General features: G+C 40.0%; 1 protein-coding gene across 1 annotated transcript in view; it reads left to right on the top strand.

Annotated features, from left to right (window-relative positions):
* Positions 1–1618: 1618 nt before the first annotated feature.
* LMBR1 (limb development membrane protein 1) overlaps positions 1619–25760 on the top strand; it is a 66770-nt gene continuing 42628 nt past the window's right edge. The window contains exons 1-4 of the mRNA XM_017819403.1: positions 1619–1735; positions 17164–17236; positions 19672–19711; positions 22100–22239. Coding sequence (XP_017674892.1) covers positions 1673–1735; positions 17164–17236; positions 19672–19711; positions 22100–22239 — 316 coding nt within the window. The 5' untranslated portion in view covers positions 1619–1672. The remainder of the gene's footprint in view (positions 1736–17163; positions 17237–19671; positions 19712–22099; positions 22240–25760) is intronic.

Here is a 25760-nt window from a genome sequence, read left to right as displayed (position 1 = left end):
AGCATCTGAAAAAGAAAAGGAGATTGAAGATAAGTGGGAATAGGTGAATGAAAAAACCCAGATGAGTAAAAATATTGTCTAACAGACAGAATCTAGTGCTGTGTTGGGAATAGCGGTAAAGTAGGACAGCTTTCCCCAAGAAGCAGCTCAAAGACTGTGCTCCCTGTTCCTCCAGCTCTGCTTTTGATTGTCCTCTGTTGCTGCAGCTTCAATGAATACCTAAAGTCTCCCTCCTTGAGCAGTGGGCTTCAGGAGGAGAGAGGGTGGGAGTATTTCTGGCCTCACACCCACGGTGTGATTCTGCCTGCAAATACCTCGTCTGTATCTTCACAAGTATCAAAAACAAGGGTGGAACTGTGACCATACTGAAGCTGTAGGAAGTTCTGCATCCATTCAGAACTACAAGAAATACTTCTGCTAACTCCAAAATTTCCTAAATACCTCACCATCTGTTTTAACCAAGAAGAAGGGCCAGAGCCTGGGGAGTGAATATAATCAGAGTTATGATTGGCATCGACATCATGGATAATGTATCAATAGATGCAAATAGGCAGATAATGATAATCCTTATTTTTGAAATTTCTTTAGAATAATGTTGTGAATTTGGATTGAAAGAAGTGTTTGGTTTGCTAAACCCAATCTGTATTTTGTAGTGTGTCCTAGATCAATAGTCTTTTGCGTGTATTTAGACAATTGAGCTACTTGCAAACTCAGAAGCGAAGATCGTCCACGCGTGTAGTGGGAGCGGGGAAAAGAGGGTGATTGCGCCTTTGCACCACAGCGCTCGGGCAAAGAACAACACGGCAGAAATCACCCAAAGGCAAAAAGCTGCTCCGGGGAAAGGGAACTCAAGTTGTAACTCCTTTCCCCTCTCCCATCTCCCCTTCTCCCTGCCCCCAGGACGCACAGGGACTCCGCCTGTCCCTGCCCCGCACAGGCACAAACAGGTGACCTGTTTCGACACGACCCGAGGTGATTAGACATTGGAAGGGGCTGCCCGGGGAGGTGGTGGAGTCACCGTCCCCGGAGGTGTTTCAAGAAAGACTAGATGTGGCACTCGGTGCCATGGTCTGGTTGACATGGTGGTGTTCGGTCATTCGGTTGGACTCGATGAACTCAGAGGTCTTTTCCAACCCAATTGCCTCCGCGATTCCGCGAAACTCGCCCTTGCCGCTAAAATCAAAAACACCCCCCAGCCCGCTCCTCAAGCCCCGCCCCTTCGCGTCCCGGTTCGCCCTGGCCCCGCCCCCAAGGCCCCGCCCCGCCTTCCCTTGGCCCCGCCTCCGGGTCGCGTTCGCCCTCCCTTCCTTCAGGCTAAGCCACGCCCCTTGCTGTGTGATCACGCCCCCACCCCTTAGCCCCGCCCCTCTCGGGGCCGGGGGCGGGGCTGCGGCGCGCGCGGGGTCGCTGCGCGGTGACGCAGCAGGAGGAGCTGAGGCGGCGCTGCCCGCCCTTCCTCCTCCTCCTCCTCCTCCTCCTCCTCCTCCTCCTCCTCCTCCGCCGCGCCCGCCCAGGACGCACCGGCGCAGCCAGAGCCCCTCCGCCGCCGCCGGGGCCCGGGGGAGCAGCCGGGCTGCCGCTGGCCATGGTGGCCCGCCCGCCGCCGGCGGGGCAGGAGCAGGCGCGGCGGCGGCGGCCGCCATTGCGCGCGGGGGCCGCGGGACTATGAAGGATGGAAGCGGACGAGGTGACGATCCGGGAGCAGAATTTCCACAGCCAAGTGCGGGAGTACACGGTAGGACCCTCCGCCGGGCTCTCCGGCTGCGCGATTCCCGCCCGCTCTCCTCCTCCCCGCCCACCTCCTCCCCGCCCTGTCACTGCGGGACCCCCGCCCGCCGTGCTCGCCGCCCCCAGCCCTGGCCCCGTGCAGCCGCGGGGGTGTCCCGCTCCCCCCCGCTGTCCTTGCCTGTCCCAGTGCCCGGAGGGACTCGGGGGCCCGTCCCGGGTGGGCAGCGCTGTGCGTGCTCCTCCCTCCGGGCCGGCTGGAGGATCCCAGCGCTGACCGGCCCCCTGGAGCGTTTTCTTCTCCCCGTGCTTTCAGTGAAAAGGGAGAATGCTGTGTATCCATACAGGACATCGGTGTGCTCCATCGGAGTGCTCTGGGAACAGATAACTGTGCAACAACCTCGTGAACAGTGTTCAGTCTCGGGAAGAGAAGACTGAGGGGGGACCTCATTAATTTGTATAAATATCTAAAAGAGGGTGCTAAGGGGATAGATCAAGCTCTGCTTGGTGTTGCCAAGCAATAGGACGAGAGGCAACGGGCATAGGAGATGCACAGGAAGTTCCACTTGAACATGAGGAAGAACTTCTTTACTGTGCAGTGACCGTGCAGTGGAACACATTGCCCAGAAAGGATGTGGAGTCTCCCTCACTGGAGATATTCAAGAACTGTCTGGACACAATCTTGTGCCATGTGCTCTAGGATGACCCTGCTTTAGCAGGGAGGTTGGACCAGATGACTCATTATGATCCTTTCCATCCTGATCCATTCTGTGAACACCTCAGCCCTCAGGTGCAGCCTTGTTCCTGTCAGGTGCACATGGGATTTTGTGTTACCACTTGTGATACTGGGATCCTCCTGCCTCGTTGAGCTGTTTTCAGTGGCTGTGTGTAACCTTCATGTTTTTTCCCTGACCCCTCATGCCCAGTGCTCTCCCAATGGAGCCATACGGAGCAGGCAGGTGCAGCCCTGCATCCTGCATGCAGACAGAGAGCGGTTGTGGTTTCCTCTCTGGCTGCCTCGTAATTGTTTTCCAGGCTATTCAAAGCTGGTGGAGGTGTTTTGATGGGGTTCCTGTCTCTCCTGCTTCAATTCCAGGAAGGAAATACATGCTGCTCACAGCAGACATGCAGTGTTGTCTCCTGTGCACGTGCTGTCCCTGCTCAGCTGGGGGATCACGTTCTCTCTGTGGTCGCTGTTATCTGAGAAAGAAGATATTTCTTGAATTAAAATATGATTTCATAATTTACCTTTAAATATTTTTCAGCTACACTGGGAGACTCTAAAATCCCACTGTTAACTGATTTATGTAGGCCTACGGCTCGGTCATTTGGTAACAGAGACTTGCTTGGATCCCTGGAGCGTTAATTCCTTTTCTGTATTTTACAAATCGATGTTAAGACTTTATTTCTTCAGGTGAAGTGTTCTCTTTCTGGGATGTTTTTTTCCGAAGAGTGCAAAACAAGCCTGTATGAAGAGAATTGTTACTTTAGGAGACGTTTTGGACTTTCTCTCTTTTGGGAGGGCATGTAGTGTATGTCCTTGAAGCTGTGACTAGTGAAGGGGCATAAAAAGTAAAATACTATTTTGTAAGGAAGGCTTTAAGCATTATCTTAATCACCGTTGTGGTATGAAAACACGGGTGTATGCACAAATCACCTGTCTTCTCCCTCGTGTCTGTTTTTCCATTTGTATTTGTGTGCTAATTATCTCCTACTCATTTCCACCAGAGTCTTGTTCTGATAAATCTTATGCTACGTATGGTGCTTTTGTATCTGATAGGATGCACAGATTTTGAGTCTGAAGGAACTGTGTGCAGCCTCTCTGGGTACTGTTACAAGTAGTGAAGGTCTATTAAACTCAAAGAAATGTCTCATCTGTACTACAGCTGCTTTTCTAAAGCTTTTTCAGCCCATTTAGAGCAGTTGGTAACTCTTCCTATTGGTGTAGCCATGTAAGAAATCATATAAGACATCAGTAACTCATATTTTAGAGATGCAGTGTTGTTTTGTTTGGACATTGGAGGCAGAATATTCTTTCTCTTGAAACTTTACTTTGATCTTAACATGGATCACTAGCCACCTTTGTTATTGTTTAACCAGTGGGAATAATAATAACAATTTTGCCTTTTAAGTCATGCATTGGTACAGTTGTGATCTAGTCTTTAATTTATGTTGGAAGACCACAGAATTCTAGGAGTGCATAAAGTGCTGCCGCCCCCAGCTGAGTGTGCAGCCTCATAGCTGCAGGAGCATATTACAAGTGCATTTGTGGTTGGTCTGAGCATGATGGAGCACACTGAGTGTGTTCCTTACATGCACAATTATGTTAACATCCTCTCCTACCCATTCCTGTTCTTGCTGCTCATGAAGTTATGTGGTTAATATAATTTCTTAAAATATGCTAATAGACAGCTGTTGTGTGGGTAGTGGGCATAATCATCAGCCCCTCAGCTGGAGGAGGGAACAGGCTCCACTCTGACATATGCACAAAACCTTGATTCCAGCTGCAGGTGGGCTGGGGGCAGTGGAGCAGTTAATGGAAGGATTTTGTGTTAGCGGCTTTAAATTGGAACAGAGTAGGTTTGGAATAGTTATTAGGAAGAAATACTTTAGTGTGAGGGTGGTGAGACACTGAAACAGGTTGCCCAGAGAAGTTGTGGATGCCCCATCCCTGGAAGTGTTCAAGGCCGGGTTGGGCTTTGAGCAACCTGGTATAGTGGAAGGTGTCCCTGCCCATGGCAGGGCATTGGAACTAGTTGATCTTCAAAGTCCCTTCCGGCCCAAACTGTTCCATGATTCTATGTTTGTTGTTTAATATTACAAGGGAGGAAACCTGTATCTGCCTGTAAGGAGCAAGACAAATTTATGTAATCTGGTAGTAGTGTCTTTGGAGAGCTAGTTGCCTGCCACAGTCTTTACTGGAAGCTAAAATGATACATTCATGAGAGAAGAGAAATCAAAGTAAGCTGATGTAGTTGAAAAGAAAATCCTTTTCACTTTTCCCTTAGAAATTTTCTTTGAACACGTACAGGATTTTTAGACTGTACTTTCTGATGGAGTCCTAAGGGCACACTAAACTTAGCTTCAGTGTAATGCTTCATTTCTGTTTCATCTATTCTCTGAACTGGCAAGCTACAAAGTTTTCCATAAAGTTGTGTAACATAAAAAAATTCGAGGCTTGTTTTCCTTCTGGTGGTGGTGCCTGTCTCTTTCTGCAGGTGCCAACTTCTGCTAATTCCACCTTCAAAAGACAAATATTTCTGACACATGTTTATAGATTGAGCAAGGCTAGGGAAAGATTTTTTAAAAAATAAATCCTTCATCTGCTTTTGAGGTGACTCAGTGGTTTAAAGCTTAATTTAACTCCGGCCCATTCGCTCTTGACCTCATTTGGAGTGTCTGTATGGTACCTGTTTTTTTCAAGAGGGTGCCTGTTGGCAATAAAATCATCTGCCCTGTATTTTGTTGCTTCATGAGGATGATCTTTACTACTAGAAGCTGGTTAACTCCCTACTCTAGTTTCAGCATAGCTCTTCTATGTGAGTCTTCCATGTAGAGGATCTGTTGTTTCAAACAGTTGTTGAAAACACCCAGACTCTCAGACTTGTGTGAACTTTAAAATTCAGATGCAGTGAAGTAAACGTGGAGATTGTGAACCGATGACCCAAGTGTAAGAGACATGGCACAGCCACGAGTTTGCTCAAAGTCAGTGAGAGCCTTTACTTAACAAAGCCTGAGTCATACTCAGCTCTGGCTAAAAGAGGCATCTTTCTGAAAAGCAACTGTAGGTGATGACAAAATATAGAAGCAGGTTTGTATTCTGTACTTGATCAGCATTTGTATGAAAGAGTTGTAAGGGCTGGACAATGTTCTGTGCTGGTCTGATATGATCTGTTACTTTGTACACTTAGTTTGCCCTTCTCGATCCTTTGGGTTCATTTTATAATTTGCTGAGATCTTGCACATCCATGGAAGATATTTGAGCTTTTTAGGGACCTGCTTTTCCCTTGTGACCTGTTATTATGTCTGTTTATAAAGTGTTCCATTTTCTGCTGGTGTTGTTGTGAGCTGTTTATTTCAAATGTAAATTAAGTGCAATGGTTCAGTCTCTTTCTGGTCCCCTGGGTTCCCTTTTTAGAATATTCTTACATTCCTTTTTTTCCAGTTTGAGTCCTCTATTCTGCAACATTAGTTTGGACTTTTAAAAGTTAGATCTACTTTTTTAATTGTTATTTTTCCACTTACAAAGTGTAGAATTTTGAGTTTGTAAAAATATACGTGTACACTTAGTTATGAGGTTTCCTTAGCGAGATACATACACTGTACTTGTATTTGCAGTGTGGGGAAAACTATGGAAGGACGCAATTTTGTGACCACGGAATTATTACTTAGAAAGCTTAAGAATACACATAGTATGTTTGGGAAGTAGTTTATTGTATTAAATATGTAATGAAAAAAATCAGTCCTGGTGAAATAAGTTGGAATACAGAAGTGCTGTTATAACTGAGTGCTTCAGGCAAGTTCAGGCAGATGTTGAAACTGGTGTAATATGTAGTTTTATATTAAATGTGAGATGCTTCCATTTGAAGGTCTAAAAGTTTTCAGGCTTCAGATACTAAATATTCTGAGAAACCTAGTTTCTCTATTTATTAATGCAATTTCCTCTACGATAAGGCCTGGTTTTTTTTAACCATACAGCTTTTTAATATTAAGTTTGTTTCTTTCTTTTTTTTTTAAGGTGACAAGATTGTTATTTTATGTGCACAAATCTGAATATAAAAATAATTTCTAGCAGTTTAGAAAGGCTTTTTTAGGTAGTTGCAACTGCCTCATGTCTTTGATTTTTTTGTTTGTTTGTTTGTTTGCAATTTCACACTAATGCCACTGGCTTTGTTTTCTTTTCCGATTTCTTTTCATACCTTTTGTCGTCCTGTCTTGGGGTAGATGGTGTTCAGGATTCTTCTATGAACTAGTTCAGGATTCTTCTATGAACTAGTGCAGTGTGGTTACTGCTGGCATTTGTCCCATAAAGGGCTGGGAAATGAGAAAGCACCGTACTCCTGTTGGGAGTGTGCTCTTGTTCCTGACCGGTTCTGCCTCCTTAAAAAATTGTGATCTTCGCAGGCCCTTTTTCATGCCAGAAGTGATGATATTCTGCAAGTGGGCCAGGAAGAAAATACTGATTAGAAGGGTGGGTGATTTTTAAGAACAAACTTGCTACAAATACTGAAATTTTTTCAATCCATGCGTTGAAAACTTAAAGACTAATTTATACCTTAAATGGCTTCTTGTATCTCAAAAATAAAATTTTCCCAGGTTTCTCAGTATTGCTTCCTTTTATTTTTTCTCAAATATTCTGGAAAAGATTTGTAACTGAATAAAGACTTATTTGTGGTAGTGGTATGAGATATAAAACTGAAAAATTGATGTACATTGAACATAATTAAGTACATAAAATGTTGGCATAATTCTGTCATCTTAAAAATATACCTTTACTTGTAAACAGGGGTGCTGTACTGAACTTTAAGAAGTGATGAGTCATCTTCTGGCTGCTGGTCCTGAGGATCAGCACTGTGGATCCATCTGGAATCAATAGGCATCTCCAAATACTTGGCGTAGACAAGTGGAGAGGGATACTTATTCCCAAAACAGAAACAGCTTTTGGAGAGTTCCACTTTTTCTGTTTACGTAAAATAAGCATGAAAGGCTGAAGTATACAAAGGTGCAATTACTTACAGTTCAAAATAATTCCCTTTGAGTTCCTGGGGTATTTCTTTGGGGTAGCAGTTGACCAGAAGGGTGACACACTTCATGCAAGGTACAGACATATGTTTAAGAAAATTTTATGTTAAGTATAATTAGATTTCAGAAAATCTAATGAAAAGTGAAAGAATGATAGCAAACAAAACCAGCTGTTCATTGTAGGACCACAAACAAGCGTATCCGTCTTGGGTTTTGTTTGGGTAGCTGGGCATGGAGTAGAGAGACTGGCTAAGATGCAGGATGTAACTGGGCGATCGGAGGGTTGTGATAACATCTCAGTCTTTGCTGTCATGGGGGATGCTGACTGTTACTGAGTTTGTTAGCAGAAGATTCTCTGGAAAGAATTGTTTTCAGAGATGTTGAGGAGGATTGAGGGGTGGGTGAGGAGGAGAACAGAGCAGCAGTGGAGAGGGTGGTAGTGTCAGAGTGGAGAGAGAATTGAAGCACGTTACCAGTGAGGTTATGATAAGAAAGTCGGAATTCCATTCTGGTGACATACTTGGAAATTTGGGTTAAGGAAGACTATCTAAAAAAACTATTCCATTCAACATAAGCTTACCGCTTTTATTTCAAGGTTAAGCGAGTGATTTTTTTATTTTAAACTGAAGTGCTTTCTCCTTTCCTGTCTTTCACCCTCCTGTATTTAATTTGGTATTTATTCTCATTTAGGAGGGCAGTGATAACTCCTGTTGCGAAAGTCTTCTGCCTCACTCCCTACTCCCTTCATGCTCCCCTTCTTACCTTGAAAACTGCAGATGCTTTCCTATAAATGTGTGCTGTCAAATGACTTCTTGGGAACATTCACATGCAAGAATTTGCAACACAGGAAGAGGAGAGAGTTTGCACGTTGTGACTGTAGTTTGTTTTTATGCGTATAATGTCCAGAAGGTGAGGATACAGCCAGGTAGAGATGACCTGGAGTGAGCTACTGCCTCCAGATCAGGCATTCACGTGACAAGGGAAATTGCTTCATACTTTCAGCAGCTTTGATCTGTGTTTTCTGGGGCCCAATTGACTCTCTTAAGGGTGATTTCAAAACTCATGTTGATGTTTCATCAGCTTGGTGTTGAATATGTATGGTAGTGTTGCTCAGCTGCTTCCCACGCAGAGGTTTCTAGTTTCTTGATTAATCGGATATGTTAAAAGTTGTTTCTAACTACCAGCAGCACGATTGCAAGAGAGAGGCCTGTGCTTTGTACTGGTTTAATATTTGAACACTTTGATAATTTTTGAAAATTTTGATTAACTGGAAAGTATTCTATAGATCTGTTTTAGCTCCTCTGTTTCCAAATCACATGTGCTCCACAGCAGGTATTATGTTATCGATGGCATTGAAGTCTGCGTAGTCTGCATATGGCTGAGTTCAATACACAGAGGACAGAAGCACTGTATGTGTGTGATATTTTTTTTCCTCTTCCACCTTCTTGTCTTACAGTGGTGTGGTTACCAGAATAGGTTTCATGGTTGTCGTCAAAACACAGTACTTCACAGCTCTACTGTTGATTTTAAGTGTCTGGTTATGCCTCTAGTATCCCATTTTTTCCATTATCTCACTGTAATTTCTGTTTTTCGTATATTTATGGGAAGAATTGATGCTGATGAGTTTTAGTTGAATTTGACAATAGCAACAGGTCTAAAATATTTGGTAAGTTGTACTGTGATTACTTATGTCCAGTAGAGAATTATGAAAACACACAGGTATTGCAGTTTAAATATGTTTGTGTTTTGGGAGTGCCACTTAAAAAATGCTACAGATGTATGTGTGAGAAGACAAGGAAGAGTATTTTTATGTGTTAGGATGAGAAAGTTCATTAGCTCTGTCTTCTAAGATATGCATTTTGCCCTGAAAAATTAATATGAGCCGAAGAAGCTGTCTTAAACAAATAAATTGTTTACTAAGTCTGTATTAATGAGACTTCCGAGGTTATTTTTTCAGAAATGCATTTTTAATGGAATGACTCTTAAGTTTTAATACAACTGTTATCATAGCCTGGCTGTGCAGTGTTGAGCAGTACCTTCATTCAGGGGCAGAATGGTAGCATGGTCTGGGTTAGTGCTGTTGGTGTTAATTCTAGAGAGCATTTCTAAATCGTGTACTAATGTGGAAAAGTACTCTTGACTGATTTTAATGCTGTAGCCTGTACACGGCAAACAAAAATGACTTGCTGTTGATTTCTGAGGGGATTTGAGTGTATTACTGGATATGGACTGCAGAGCCCTGAACACAGGTATCTTGGGCTTGTTACTAATAGTTGTGGAGATGCCATAATATCTTTTTTTTTTTTTTCTCTCTACCTGGCAATATAAATACATTGCCATTAAGCACCTAAAAGGGAATCTAAAAGCTAACAAATTAATTTATTGATTTGAATTCCTTCATTAGTTTGAAGTGGAGCTTTGCTGTTGGTGAAGTTAATGTGAATGTAGTTTTAGGTGAATGACATATGGAAACTACCTTCTGAAGGGCTGTAGAAGCTGATTTTTATCGTCAGCAGAATTTCTAGCACATGGAACATATTTTTGGATGTTTTTTATTTTCTGTTGGATCCTGGAATCTTTTCCTAGATGAGCAAGTCTAGGCACCCAGCCTGTGAACCACTTATAATTTCTTGATGACTTAGGAACCAACAAAAAAAAGTGGGTCAATATCTTGCACATGTTTTAAGCCAGGGAGGAGTCCTGAGAGGAGACCGTACACGTGGGGGAATCATAGTTGTGGAGGGTGATGTTAATGAGCAAAATTAATCTGTAGACATAGGACATATTTGACATCTTCTCCTAAGGTTGAATTTAGTGTGTCATACGAAGTGTATAGGGCTGGCTGATTGAGATTGAACTTAATCTAACCACAGAGTGCAGAGTTTTTAAGAATAAATAGTTAATATCTCATTTTGAGAAAAATAAGATGTCCAAAGCAGATGATATAATGAATGCCGAGATAACTAAAACTTCTAACTATGCTCTCAGTTTTTTCTTTAGTGTGCTTAGTTTGTTATAGGTCACTTACTGTTGACACATCCAAAACAGGTGGAACATCTTGTTTGCTTTTTAGATGTCAGTGGGATAATTGAGTTATTAGAAATAGACCAAGCAGAACTGTTTGTCTCCACCTGAATCTTCTTGGAGTTTATTCCTGTCATCCTTTCTGCAAGTAAACAAAAGCAGTTGCCAAGTGGAACAGTAAGAAGAAGCTATTTAGTTGCCATGTGGCATTTTAATGCACATTAAAATACTTCAGCAGCGTGAGAGCAGTAAGAGATGAGCGTACAGTGCTGTGTTTGGTTGTTTTCTGTTACAGAAATTAAACCCCAGAAGTGCAACACAACTATTTTCTGTATATAGTCATCACAGGCAAAACACAGACAGTTCCGTTTTGAACACTTAAACATGTAAATGGACATATTCTAGATGATGATGTTACCCAGAGTGACTTCTGCCTTCTCTCTTTTCTGTGCTGTTTTTTCTACTTAGGGAAAAGGACACAGTCTGTAAAGTAACAACAAGAAGTGGGCATATTCTTTGTTATGTCTGTAGCCTTTTTTTGCGTGTGTCATTTGCACAGAAATGCTGGTGGCTGTAATAACAGGAACGATTTTTGATACTGACACAGCCACTTGGTTTTAAAGTTATTTCCTTTCTTCCCTAACTCCTTAGTTTTTTAGAGCTTCTTGATCTTTTGTTTCTTACGTAACATAGTAAGATGCTGTTCACTTCTTGTCTGTTTTGCTCTTCCAGATTTTCTCTCCTTATGGTAGATGCTACTATGCAATCAAGAGGGAGGAAATGATAATTTATCTGCTTTGATGCTTTTCAAGTCGAAATGAACATGTGTTGAACCTGTGTTTTGTGCTTGGAAGTGTATTAAGTCAAAGAACATTACTAAGGTGTGTGACTTCTTTCTGTGGATGAGTTCTTTGGTGGTTCCTACTGCTAAAAGTTGTTCTGTAAGATGTCCAGATCTTTGGAGGACACCCCTGACACAGTCCTAGAGGAGCCTGTGCTTGCACTAATACTTTTAAACACATTCATAAATGACCTGGAGAAGGGTATAAATTATGAGATGACTAAGTTTGTTGTTTGCTTACTTATTTAGGACAGTAAAAAAGGCTGACTGGACTCCAAGCTCCTGCTCAGGGGAGGGTCAGCTGTGGTGTCAGACTAGATTACTTAGGGCTTAAAAACCTCTGGGAATGGAGATTGTACAACCTTCCTGAGCAACTGGTTTCACTGCTTGTCTCTCCTCATGGAGTTGATTTCTTCTTGCCTTCACTCTCATCCTCCCACTGACACCATGGTCAAGAGCTCAGCTCTGTCTCCTTAATGAAGCCTTGTTTGTCTCAGGCTGAACATGCTGAGGTCCTTCAACCAGTCTGCACAAGGCAAGTGTTCCAACCTCCTGACCATCTCCCTTGCTGCAATTACCAACATCTTTCCTGTACTGGAGTCTCAAAACTAGACTCGGCAACTCCACGTGACAGGATGAATGCTGCCTGGAGTGAGATAATTACTTCCCATGATTGTTGGCTTTGCTTGAGGTGATACAGCCCAGGATGCTCTTTGGAGTGTGTGCTACCAGGGCACAGTGATTGAGAGGTATTGGACAATTATTGGACAAGGCTCCTATGTGCTTTCTTCCTTGTGTAAACTACAGCTGTGCTTCCTGCACAACAGTTGGGAATAATTCCATGTTACATAAATAGAATCTGTGAATCTTCCTGTACATGAAAATGCAGCTTTTGATGCACACACACATGAATTACAGTTGTAAAAGATGGTTGAATCTTGTTTGTAAGAGAAAAAAAAGGAGAATCTTATTCATTTTGAGCATAGTCTTTCTTATCATGAAAGGGTAGCTCTAGCCCTTGCAACAAAAAATGATGCTTTTTCCAATCTGAGGCATGAATTTCAGTGCCAGAGTTTTAAAGGTCATCCACATGGACAAATTAGTGTCAGCTGATCCTTGGTAATTGTCAGTGGGATAAGTACAGTGTAATTTGAATTAGTTCAGGCTGTTATTGCTCGTGTTTAATGTCAGCCCCTTAGAGACACATAGTTACGAACTGAAATGTATGCAGGTAATCTCCAGCTCCATTCTCACAGGAGCTGTGTGCTACAGATCCAAAAGAATGACTTGGATCATACTTGGATGACTTTGGGTGAGAAATCCAGAAGTATGACTCTGTGGAAGAGTTGGATACCAGATACCTAAGAATGTAGTGCAGTGTGTCTCCAAGTAGCCTCTCTTGGCCTGTCTAGTGTGTAATCTAAGCAGGAGCATAAAGCACTTCCAGGGGAAGACAGGTTTCTTTTTCTTGTCCCACCAGAGGTTGTATTTGGTCCATGGGAAGAGATGTGGATGAATTACACGCATGAGGTTTGAAGACTCCTTAACGTGCCCCCTGTTAAAAGGGAGCCCCTCTATGTGACATAGAATCCACGTGTTTCGTTTTTAGTTACTGAGTGGTGTGGAGGGGACACACACAAACATTAAAAATGATTAAGAATTGCTTCACTTGACTGTTTGGCTATAACTGTATACATTTCTTGGACTCCTCTTAATTTCCTTTATGTTCTGATCCATCTGGTCAAACATGGACTGAGTTGTATTTCCCCACGAGGTGAGAACGCGCCGTAGTTGCGTTTAGAGTAGTTCCCAGTCTAACTGTAGCAACAGATCCACAACTACTTTGTCTCTCAAAGTTTGAATGAATTTAAGGAAATAAATATTGGAAGGTATTATTTCTTGTGAAGTGTGGGTTTTTTCTCGTTTTTTTTTTCAGTTAACACTATCGGGGGCTGTCAGAAACCCTTACTTATCACATTTGGGTGCAGTCTTTGCACAGTGTCTTAACTGTCTCTGCAAATCAAACCTGAAAGAGCTTCATTTGAGCTCCAGTGAAAAACTCCTTGCTGAGAACTTGGGGATCTGAGGAATATAGCTTGTCCTAGATTTGCTGTATTTTAGTATCCTTAACTTTTGTCAGCTCTTACTGTAGAGATGATGGCATGAACCCGCTTTTTGGTTGGAAACAGCTTGCAAAATGATTTAGATTTAGCATTATATTTCAGTGTTGGCTCCAATGCAGTCACGTATGCTAGTTTTCTGAAGAAAAGATGGAATTGAAAGAATAAAGGCTTTTTTTTTTCCACTGAAGATATAGATGTAGTTTTTTTTTATGGTGTTCTGAGTAGTGCCCTATTTCAGTATGACTGCCTGTGCTTTTTAATAAGTGATTAGAAATGAAAGCTGACAGATGATTTAGGGTACTATGAACATATGCATATGAGAATTAGCTCTCTTCCAGGGGTTTTTTGAGAAGGTCAAATCGGGACTTGCTAAGAACTGTGTTTTCTGAAGCCACATGGCTATTGTTAGAGTGTTCCTTTTGTGGATGCCAAGGGCTGTACCCAGGAAATGCATTAAAAGGTATTTCTTAAACTAGGGTCAGTGTTCCTTAGTGGAAGAGCTGTAAAGTAACTAAGAAACTGGCTGTATTGTACATGACAAAAGGTGGTGTGTTTTGGGGGGAATAAAAAGCTACCATTGAGTTTCCTCAGGTAGCATTAAGAGCAGTCTTGCTCAACTTAGGTGAAAATGAAGTAAACCACTCTGTTGTTAGCACAAACCTAGTTCTTCAGGAGATGTAGTCAACACAACAAAGGGTTAGAAAGTGGTTAGAAAGGACTCAATTGCCCCAAAGCCATAGACATAGTGTGAGTTAAGGTGTGGGTTTTTTTAAAAAAAAACATGTGGTGATGAACTCTAAATCCACATTTCTACTGTAACTTGAGAGCTGCTCTGCTGGAAGTGGTTGGAAAAGACAGTGTGGATGGATCCAGTGAATCAGAGGACAATGCTGAGTTACTCAGGTGAATGTGGTGAAGCACTTTCAGCACAGCAAGAAGGACTTCATGCTGTTCCATACAGCTGCAAGGTTGTACCTGGAGTGCTGCACACAAGCCCAGTCACTCATATGAGAAACATAAACTGAAGCTGAGCAAGTACAAACAAAGCTGGTTTTCTTTTTTCCCAGTACAAAATATCCTGAAACAAACAGCAGCATGAGGAATAAGAACCCAGGATTGCAGCATGTCAGGACAGTGGAGCCTATTCTTCAGCTATCATGGGCAACACATTCCTTTTCCCCAGCTTAACTGAGTTCCACTCTATAAATAGTTAGGATGCTGACTTTAGCTATTCCCTTTAGAAAGCTGTTCAGAATGCATGGTTAGAGACAGTTCAGGATCAGAGGTTTCACCGAGCATAAATTGAGACTGCAGTAATATTTCTGAGTTTGCTGCTTGACTTGTTTTGGTCAGTTTTAAGGACTTTTAGTTTATGAGTTCTCTTTTGCTAAGATCCTTCATCTTTCATTTATCAGAATTTATGTGTTTTCTTGCCCATCATTTTAAAATTATGTGAATTCTCAATAATAAACAACTTTATCAAACATGTACAAAGTTGTTCTCAATTCTGACAGAAGTAGGGGCATGATTACACCAAGATACATACTTACCCCTTACTGTTGAGTTGCAAAGTAGCTCTTATTTAAAACCAGAAATGCAGCATTTGATAGTTTGGTTACTGGACAGCTTTTATCTGCTGTGCCCTTCAAAACATCTCCTTTATCTCAGTGGTACCTTTTTAAGCACAGACCCACATTTTCATTGTAACCTTGCTATCACAGATAGAATAAAGGTCATTTGTTTTATTTGAAGGTACAAACAAGATTGCAGTAACTTTTATTCTTGTTTTAAATAAAATTAAACAAAAAATGAATTTAACTACATATTTCGTTTACGTCAGTACAGTGTTATTTGGATCTGACAGATTTTTAAAGAATTCACTGACCTTGTGTATGTGATACCCGATTTTAAAAAGTGGGTGCCTAAAATTAGATGTCTCTATCTGTAGCCTTGGTCTAGTTTTCAGAGGAACTGGAAGCTTGGAGAAGGATTCTCTTTCAGCACTGCCATTGCATTTTCTGATACTGACAGGATAAGCTGGGTCAGAGTACTGAAAAACCAAGGCTGTTCTCAGTTTCTTTTGTTCTTCCTGATTCAAAAATATACCAACCTTTTTTATTAAATCTTAATAACATTATTTATAATTAGAATTATTTATTTAAAGAATTGAATTCTTTATCAAAACCTTTTCCTCTTTGAAGCTTCCTCAGGAAAGTTGGAGTGGTGAGCTCTATTCAGATTAAATGTTTGAATTCGGAGATCTAGTAATGAAATCTAATTTTCAGCATCTGTATTTTGGGTGTTGCTGCTGTGTATTGCCTGCACAGAGAATGAGCTTGATTGCCACTTTCAGACCTACAGCACTGTCCTACTTCTGGGAGGCACCTGTAGGGCAGTTCCAGGCACCCAAATGCCTTGCTCAGATACTTGGATATACTTTGGTTTTTTAAATCTGAAATGTCTGACTACACAAGGGAAATAACTTTCTCAGTTTATTTTTATCAGTATTTTATAAAAAGGCTGTCCTTCTTGAATAATGCATTCTTGCTCCCTCTGAATCTGCTGACTTGGATGCAATATGCTTACTTAGATGCACATTTTCCAGGGTTATCATCACTACCTTCTCTTTCACTTTTCCCTTTTTCTTAGGGTAACTTTTCTGCTCCTGAGTTTTTTAAGACAGTGAGTTTTTCAAGGCAACAAATCTACAAATGGTTGATTAAATAAATAGATCAGCTGTTGCCCAGTGAAGTTATTTTGCTGCACAGAAGATGCTCCTTCTTGCTGCGTTTCTGACTGAGTCACGTTTTTAATAATATCAACACCCAAGATGGAGGAAACAGTGTTGAGCCACTGATGCCTCATTCAGGAGCAAATAAAATGTGTTTTGTTTTTTTTTTTTTTAACCCCACAAAGACTTGGAGGGTTAAAACTGTCCTGCTGTTCGATTCCTTTCCTCTAAGATTTCTGACATATTTGTAGGTGATTTGGTCTTACCTTATTGTGTTGAAATTCCGGTGCTACGTCTTAGAAACAACTTGATGCAAGTCACTCTGGGCTCAAGGTACAGCTGACCTAAATAAGCCCCAGCCCTATGAAGAGGAAGATTGTGCCCCTGGCTTCTGACTGTGAAGAAAGCATCATATTTGAGCTCAGGCTTGGACATCCAGTGTAGGCACACGAGTCTCTCTGGAGTGTGTATTGTCGCCTGGAATTAGTTTGATTCAAGACATGATGGAAATAGTAAACACGTTTCTTTCTTTCCACAGCTTTACAGCTTACTCCAAAATAGATCTTCAGAGAGCCCCTTGTATAAGATACAATTATCCTTAGGTTACATGTGAAGGGCGTATAAGTCTGATAACTTTCACAACTCAAGTGGATTCAAACTTCAAAAAACAACCCACTCCACCCAGCCCTCCCCCAGACAAAAAAAAAAATCACACTGTAAATAAGGCTTTTTTCTTAATTTTAGAGTAAAACTTGCTGGCCATATAATTGCCCAGTACCTGTTATTCTAATTAAACTGTTCTTATGGGTTTAGCTTTCTATTAATAAGATATAAAATGTAAGAGTCTTGAAATTTACATAGAATACACTCTTGTTGATCTGAATTAATTTTTAAATTGTTGAGACTGGATTTTCTGTTTATTAAAATCCAGACATTTCTTCACAACCTAATAGATGGAATTTTTTTTTCTTTTCCAGATCTGTTTTCTCCTGTTTGCTGTTCTCTACATAGTTTCCTACTTCATAATCACAAGATACAAAAGGAAAGCAGGTAAGCACAGAATTTTTAACATATCCAAAAATAATTCTGTTTTTCAAGGGAATAGATGATTTTTCTTCTCTCTGAAAAAAGAAAGCAGAAGAACAAGATCCTTGACCAAAAGTGTTTGCCAGGCTGCTGGTCTGGGACAGCCTGGACTGACCTGATTGTCTGTGCTGCTGTCTATGCTGCTGTCCTGCCCTCTCTCTGTTTCCTTTGTCCCTGAGCCATGAGTTCCCAGATCCTCCCTTGGGCCTACTCTGGCACTCCTCAGGTCCTTCACTGTGCCATGTGGGATCACCAAGCAAGGCAGGCAGAGCACTGAAGTGTCTCAGAAGGGGATCAGTGGCGTTCTCACTCTATGATTGAGTGGGAGGACCACAGTCACTGGTTCTGTTGTGGTGCTGTGACAGCCTAAATTTTAACTTTTTTGAGAGGGAAGAAAGGGATTGATGTCAAGTAGACGCTTCTGCCTCCTTTGCCTTTAGATCCTGTTGCTCTCCTTTCACGTCAACTTTTCCAGAATAAGTATTTTCAGCTCTGTTTTAGCACCAAAATCAAGTTTACAGCTTTAGCTGGTAAAGTAAAATGTTACCAGTGATACAGAAGGAAAGTGCTTTATTTCTTCTAAAAGTCCTGCTTTGCTCAGGTAAAGTTATTTTAGTATTCTTAACCTGTTCCTTATGACTTCCACTGAAGTCTTATTTCTTGAGATAATACTATAATTTTTTTTCCTTTAGAAAGATTGTCTGTCTGAAACTAGGCTGTAGGAAGCCCTGTCATTTTCATCTATATTTTTTTCTAAAGGCAGTAGCATAAAAATCTGTATAAAATGTCAGAATCTTTGACTCTTGGCAGCTTATCTGGGACCTTGGTGCTTGCTAATAGTCAGTCATACTGTAGAAACATTCTTGTGCATGATGATCTTGGCACTTTGAGCTTTAATGGAAACTGTTTATTCAGCTATAGTGACCTGTGTTATGATGGAGCTGCTTTCATAGAAGGAGTCACATTTTAAAAAGTAAATGCTTCATGAAATTTAATACCTTAAAAAAAAGATGCATCTCTTTAAACGTAGGAAGTAAGACTGACATTATCCTCTGATCCTAATATGTATTTTGGGTACTACAAAGCTGTTACCATTTGGATATACAGAAAAACAGGAAGAGGAAACTGGTTTGGCAAATACTGTTGGATGCAAAGACACTTTTACTACCTTTTTCTGGCACTTAGTCTTGGCTAGGAAGAGGAACTGCTCTGCAGCTGTCTTTGTGAAAGCTCTGTGAGTATTTAGGTAGACAAACCTTGTAGCTTGATAGGATCTTCCTGATGAGACATTTTTGAAGAGTTAACACAACTGGAACTCTTTAAGGACAAATTGTTCATTCTTTATCCAAAAAGCTCTTTAGCCAAAATGATTCATAAGAGACCTTGACTTAGTCTCTCAAAATACCATGAGCTTCCCATCAAAAAAACCCCAACAACCCCATGTACTTTCACAGAAGAATTTCAAAATAGCATGGTATTAGTGGTTACATGTTTATTTCAAGTGTGTGCATGACTCTTAAGTACATAAAACACCTGACTTTATTTATGCTTAGATTTTAAAATAAATTTGATTTACCTCTTATGGAAATAACATATGACAAATGCAAGAAAGCTGAATGTAAAATGATTTCAAATTTAAAAATGCTTACATTTGTGTACTGATGTAGAGAAGATTGTGAAGAATAAATTATGTGTTAGTGATTGATCTCTTAGTTAGATGTTGATATTATTTCAAATAGTTGTAGTATTAAGCGAGGAATAAATAAACAAAAATTGTCTGAAATGTGAAATACCAGAAGGGAAGCCATGATTCCTTAAATCCAAAACAAATAGCAAGAATAACAAGACCCTTCCTTGTTGTCACAAACCTCCAGGAACTGGGAAGAGGGATAAGTAAGGGGAAGCAACTGAATAGTCATCACTACTGCTCTGGGAATGCTTTCTTGTTTTGAGAAGACATTAATACTGAAAATGAAACATCTATTTAGGGATTTCCAGCAGTAATTAGCTTGGACCCTAAGACTTTGCTATAGCTTGCCTGCTCTCCCTGGTTTCAGAGATGCCCAAAGGGACAGTTTCTAGTAGCAGCCATGGCAGTAGTAGTCTGAAGGTGTGTTTGCCACAGAGCCCTCTGGAAGGTATTTCCAAGAAATTTTGATCTGCATATTTAAGTCAAGTGAAATAACTTTGTTGTTACATTGATTGAAGAGAGTTCAACTAGAGGAAAAAAAAAAGGCAAGAGTATTCATTTTTGGAAGGAACCTTCTTAAAATATTGATGCTAATAAATTGTATGTCTAAATTTTAATTGTAAATTAAAATTATTCCTATGTATATACATTTTAGCCTGAGGAAAGACATGTAAGTATTGAATATAACCTGCTGTAATTTAATTTTCAGATGAGCAAGAGGATGAAGATGCCATTGTTAACAGAATATCGTATGTATAGCTTTTCTGTGCAGAACTTTTTTTTCCTGAATATATTGTTATGATAAGAATCTTGTGTACTTTCAGATAAATAACAGCCCTTTTTAGATGTGACAGCAAATAGATTGCTAGAGGACAGAGGAAAAAGATTTGGTTACGTGGTACCTTGTGCTATCAAAGTTTGGTCTAGGGCTTTTTTCACCTATGGTTTTCCTGGTAGGCATGAACATTGCATTAGCCAGAATATTGTGTGAAGACCTGATGCAAGAGGTAGAACTCAGTGCAAGACCTGCACCTAAGTTTAGATCTCTAAAATGCAGGTATTTAAAGTTCCCCCTGTAGTCCATGGAAGCCCTGTCAAGGGAGGCTGTGGATCCTGGGAAGAAAGTTAGCTCCCTCTGAAGTAGACATCTGTATCTGATCATTGTAAAAAAGCTTAAAAAAGAATAACAAGTGGAAGACAAACACTTGCCAGACCTACTTGTTTGCCAGCAACTCTGTCTTCATCCTGTTGCTTTATGAAGCTGGATATTAATATCTCCTATTTAAATATTGCTCAGGATTTACAGAACATCCGTGAGCTGTTGCTACCATCTCAATTACATGATTTGCTGAACTGTGTGAACCTACTGCTTGCTTATGACAATGTTCTTACCTCTTCCCTGGTGGTACTGTCATCCTCTTGGAAGGAGAGCTCTTTGAGTACTTTATTGATTTGTCTTGTACCCTGGGAAGGTGCCGAGTACATTGCAAGCTGTTCACTTTTAGGTGTGCAGTGGTGGCAAGCACAAGATGTAAAATAGATGTACAAAGGAGATGTAAATCTTAGGTGCACTTCTCCCAGTAGTGTGATACTGATACTTTTTATGAATTCAAAACATTTATTTGCCACAAGGTCTACTTCAGATCTAGAGAACAATACATATTTTTAAATGCCATGAAGCTCTTCCCTCTCAAGTCCAGGAACATCTCTCCTGTGCTTTTAAGACTACAGTGACGGCTCTTCTAGATTGAATCATTTTTATAGCACCTGTGGTCCACCTGTGGTTCTGCATTTTTCAATATTCAAAGGGTAAAATTTGTCTTGTTAACTGTTAACCCCCTGCATTTGTTTTCTAATTTAGCTTTAAAATACAACAAACATACACCGTGTTTACATGAAGAACAATTTAAGACAAGCTTAGCACTTCCATCAGAGTAATAGCATTTTGTTAAAAGTGTTGTTATAAATACAAAATGCTGTTTTTCTTTCAGCATAAGCCTTCTTGTTCCTTAAGAGTGTGCATGTTGTTTTTCAAAAAGCAATAACTCTCAAGCATCTGTACCCAGATTTTTCTTCACGTGGCATAATTGTCAGGACTTAAGAGGGGTGTGTGTAGAGAAAACAAAACCAAACTGCTGTAGCACCTTTCTGTAGTGTGTTAGGTTTCACAATTCTGTCTTAGAATACTTAAACATCCTTAAATCAATGAAAAAAAAAAGTCTCAGAAACCAACAACAATGGCATAAGAATATTTTTAGAAATAAAATTAGTCACTCAGACTTTCTTCTCTTGATTAAGTATTGTGTAAATGAAAAATGGATGCGTAGACTGTTAAGGAAAAGTAAAATTTCTGTAAGTAAGTTACTGATGCTCCTGTTGTAGTGATGATCTATTTAAGATCACGTTTTTTGTCATGCTATTTTTAGAATTATTTCTAATTTTATTGTAGCATTGTATTTGTTCTGTAAGAATGTTTTTGTTGTTTTTTCTTTTTTCTAAGAACGCAGTTCTTTTTAATGCCACAAGATGGCATTTGCTGTAAGTTGTATTTGAGATCTGCAAAGAAAAAGCTTAAATATTTGAAATAATTCTGACAATTTCTGCGTATTGACTTTACAGCTATGAGATGATAACTAAAATAACTACTTTGTGAAAGAAAAGCAATTTTTTTTAAATTTGGTGTTAAAGTATTTATGTAAAATTGTACTCTTTAGACATTAGAAAGCTGCTCTGCTTTTAAAAATTGTACTAAGAATATAGAAATGGATTTTTTATTTTCTTGCATATATGTGTATGTGGGAAATGAAAACTAAAAGAGGAGACTTATGAAAAGATATTTCATGAACTCCAGTGATTTAACCTTTGTATCACATTGGAATTGAATGCATGCAAGTCCCAAGAGAATAATCGTGGTAGTTGGTAAAAACTAATTCTTTTACTGGATTCTGTAAGCTATTTGAAAACTTAAATTTGGTTTTTGGAAGTGAAATGTTGTGGAAATCCCAGTTTTTCCTGCCCATTTACAGTGTAAGAATGTGTTGCCTTCAGACACTGATTGACAGGTAGGCTAACTACTTTTTCCCCCCCCTGTTCAGAACATGTTGGTGGTAACAGTGGTACATTTCTTTAAATTTCAGGCTGTTCTTGAGCACCTTCACTCTAGCAGTTTCAGCTGGTGCAGTCCTGCTTCTACCTTTCTCAATAATCAGCAATGAGATCCTGCTTTCTTTTCCACAAAACTACTATATTCAGTGGTTAAATGGCTCACTAATTCATGGTTAGTACTCGGCATAATGTAATTAAAATGGATGTCTTCATTATACTTGCACAGATGTGTTCTTATTTTCAAACTGATAACTCCATTTTCATTTAATATGCTAATTGAATTGTTAATGTTCTGTTGGCTCATTGTTTTTGCTGCTGTGTGATATTTCACAAAATCTGTCTTAACTGTTCTGTTGGGTTTTTTTTAAGAATTAGGCAGACTTGATGGAATTAAACCAAATTCATTGCTTTGAATATTAATGTAAATAAGAGCTACTAGAAGCTAACTTGAAACATGCTATTCAAGCTTCTTCCTTGTGTGTTAATGCAAGATTCATGTTCCTTTCTCTTTAAGATGATAGCTATTAAATTTATTCTCAATATAAAAAAACATGTTTTAAGAAACTTGCTATGAATATAAGCATATCATGTGGTAAAGATGTGCAGTAAAATAGTAACTGGTGAAAACAGGACGTTCTTTGGTAGATTTGGCTGGAGAAAGTAGGTTTACTATGTGAAAATATTTAATATGGAACAAATAATTTACAAGTTAACTGTGGTGTCCTTTTAGCTCTCGTGAACAGATAGTAATTTGGCTTGAGTGGATATTTCTCTGAAAAAATGTATGCTTTTGCTAAATGTCTAACAACACAAGTAGCAAATTCATGACTTTCCAGATCCCTCACTTGCAAGGATGAGTTTTGGGTGTTTTTTTTTGTTTGTTTGTTTGTTTGCTTTTTTGTGAAGTGAGAGGCCAGAAGTGGTGTTTGCAGAACATAAAGGGATAGTTCTTCACATTGGGGATGATTGGACAGTCAAAAAGGTTGTCCAGAGACACTGGGAGATCTTGAAAGTTTTCTAAAACTCAGCTGGTTAAAGCCCTGAGCAACCTGATTGCACCTGCTGTTTAGTTTTTTTTAAAGGCAGATGAGACTATGTGACTTTAGAGGTTCTTTCTAGTTGAGTTATTCTATGATTTGTTTTGTCACACATCGTAGGGGATTGTTAATTTGGTATGTCTCCTCCATGGGAGGAAAAAACCCCCAGCTAATTCTCATTTTTCACATGGCTTTGGCTGCTCAGACCTTTACATGCTTTACTTGCACACATAAGAAAAAAATAAAGTAAATCCTTCCTTCTATGTCTGAATTGTCTTTGGAAAAAGGACAGTAAAATATTTCAGAGACTGAAAATGATATAATAGCTAATTCAGAATTTTTCCCTTTGTCAGAATTGCTACACTACAGCAGAAAGCTTGGGTTAACAAGAAAGCTGCTGCAGTAAGTAGCTGTCAAATAAGAAGGCTTTTGAATTTTCCAGTGACCATCTTCTTTTGATTTTAATGTGGTAATCTTTGGAAAGTACCACTTTATGCCTGCACAGTGTTAATTTATATTCTGTAAGTCCAATAGCAGTGACTATAGCAAGAAAGTAAATTCAGCATTTCGGTGCTTCCAGGTGTGTGTATTGCAAAGCTTACCGTAGGGGCAGGTATGACCGTGGTAAACCCTGTGTGAGTTAAATTGGTGTGAAGAACTCCAGGAGCATCGGGAGGTTTTGGATCTGTGTGCGGGAACGTTTCCCTGGGGGAAGAGCTCCCTCTTGTGGCACTGGCCGGGTTTGCACATCCGCGTTTCCCGGCTCTAAACCCTGTTCGTGTCTGGCAGGACCTCGGCGAGGTCAGCGCCAAATACCTGTGCGAGCTGTGAGAGCTCGTAGTGCCATCACAAGCACTGGAGCCCAGCCAGTGTTATGTCTCTGTCCAGCACAGCCTTCGTGTACGGCTTGTGTACTGCTTTGCAAGTGTTATCAAATGGAAGAATTTGTATTGCTGAAAACAGTTCATTTTTTCTAGATTTATCAATTACAGCTGTAATCTGAGGTTCTTGAACCTGACACTAAGGAATTTTATGCTTCACATAGTTGCTTTATTTGTGGCATATAGAAAAGTACAAAATATATGCCTCAAATTTTTGAAACTAGGCAGAAAGGCAGAAAAAACTTCTAAAACCTGGATCCATTATGAGCACTCTTACCTAATTAATACATGCTGAACTAAACCCAGAACTAGTTCTGACAGCTGGTGTTCCCCTGTGCTGCTGTTGGGTACAACCACCAGGTGGGGGTAAAACGTAATGAAACTGCCATGAATAAGAAGGATGAGAAATTGCTCAGGGTCTAATCTGTTTGCCAAAGACTGAGAGATTTTTAATTTCTGTGTTTTATTAACGTGTTTTATGGGGGACATTCTAAAGTCACTACAGATGCAAAGGAAAAAAAATTAAAATATTCTAATAGCTTAAAGCTTTTCTGTATGTTGATGTCTGCAAGTCTCTTGCAGTTTTATGATGCAGTCAGTGTAGTAGGAAATAATTCTTTTTCTGGGTCTATTTTAATTTGATTTCTGGACTATCAAATTAGGATAAGAAATATGGAGGGCTCTGTATGTTCCTTCCTTGGAGGAACGTGCTTTTGTCTGTCAGCAGCAGAACGTCACTGTCCTTCCCTCTCGGCTTCAGGTGCATGTTGTAGCTCTGTAATTTAATATTCTGTAAATGTGGTTGGTATCAACTGATAATGTGTAAATTTGTGGATTTTAACTTCTTAAAAATCACCTGGATATGCACCACTCTTCCCTTCCTTAAAATGCTCTACATGCTGTGCAGCACCTAAGCACTGTTTTGTATTGTAAGATACATGTGTAATAGAGCTGCTGAAATTAGGACAAGCAGGTATTCAGCTTTGCATTAGGTGACTAAATGCACTGTCTGTCTTCAGTTAGAGAAAACTGCTGAAATAAGACTCCCACCCCCATCTAGTAGTATTTCTACTCTAACTCTGGTGTCTTACTTGTTAGGGAGGAAAAAAAAAGCAGACTGCTTGAGTTAATGTCCCCTCCTAAGGGCTGTTAATGACATTCTTGCTGATGTTGCTATGCCTGAATGTTTCTCGAATGGTAACAGGAGCTTCCTGGCTAAGCAAATTCAAAAGGAAAAATCCCCTTCTTTGTTAGCTGGAGTTTAGCCACCTTTAGGCAGTCTGTTTTCCTTAGCAATTGAGTGTTATATTTCACGCATCTATTGGAATTTTCTCGGGTTTTTTTCTGTGGTGTATTTGGCTAAGTTTAGTTCCTGGTGTCCTGGTGCTGTCAATTGCTGAAGTAGTAGTTCTTTTGGTCCCCTGCCTCCCTCTTCCCCCTTTGTTTTTATTTCTTCTTCAGATTTAAATAGTGTCATTTAAGGAGAAAGGAAGTATGTGGTGAAAGCATTTTTTAGGAGGGTATAGGTGAAGATGACTGCTAAGTATTTTACATTTGGAACTACATACAGAAATTCTCTCAATAGTGAATTCCCCATGCACCCAGTAAATGTCTCTTTCCTTACCTATTCTTTCCAAAATGAACAGTTTCAAAGAAGAAAAGGAAAAAAAAACTCTACATGGGAAGAAAGGAAACAAACGAAGCTGTTAGTTCAAATTTTCTTATCATGGGGGATATTCTTTTTTCAGTGATATTCAGGTGATATAACATAGTCT

The sequence above is a fragment of the Lepidothrix coronata genome, unplaced genomic scaffold, assembly GCF_001604755.1.
Source record: "Lepidothrix coronata isolate B3197 unplaced genomic scaffold, Lepidothrix_coronata-1.0 Scaffold74, whole genome shotgun sequence".
Taxonomy (NCBI): domain Eukaryota; kingdom Metazoa; phylum Chordata; class Aves; order Passeriformes; family Pipridae; genus Lepidothrix; species Lepidothrix coronata.
This window is presented reverse-complemented; position numbering and strand designations above follow the sequence as displayed.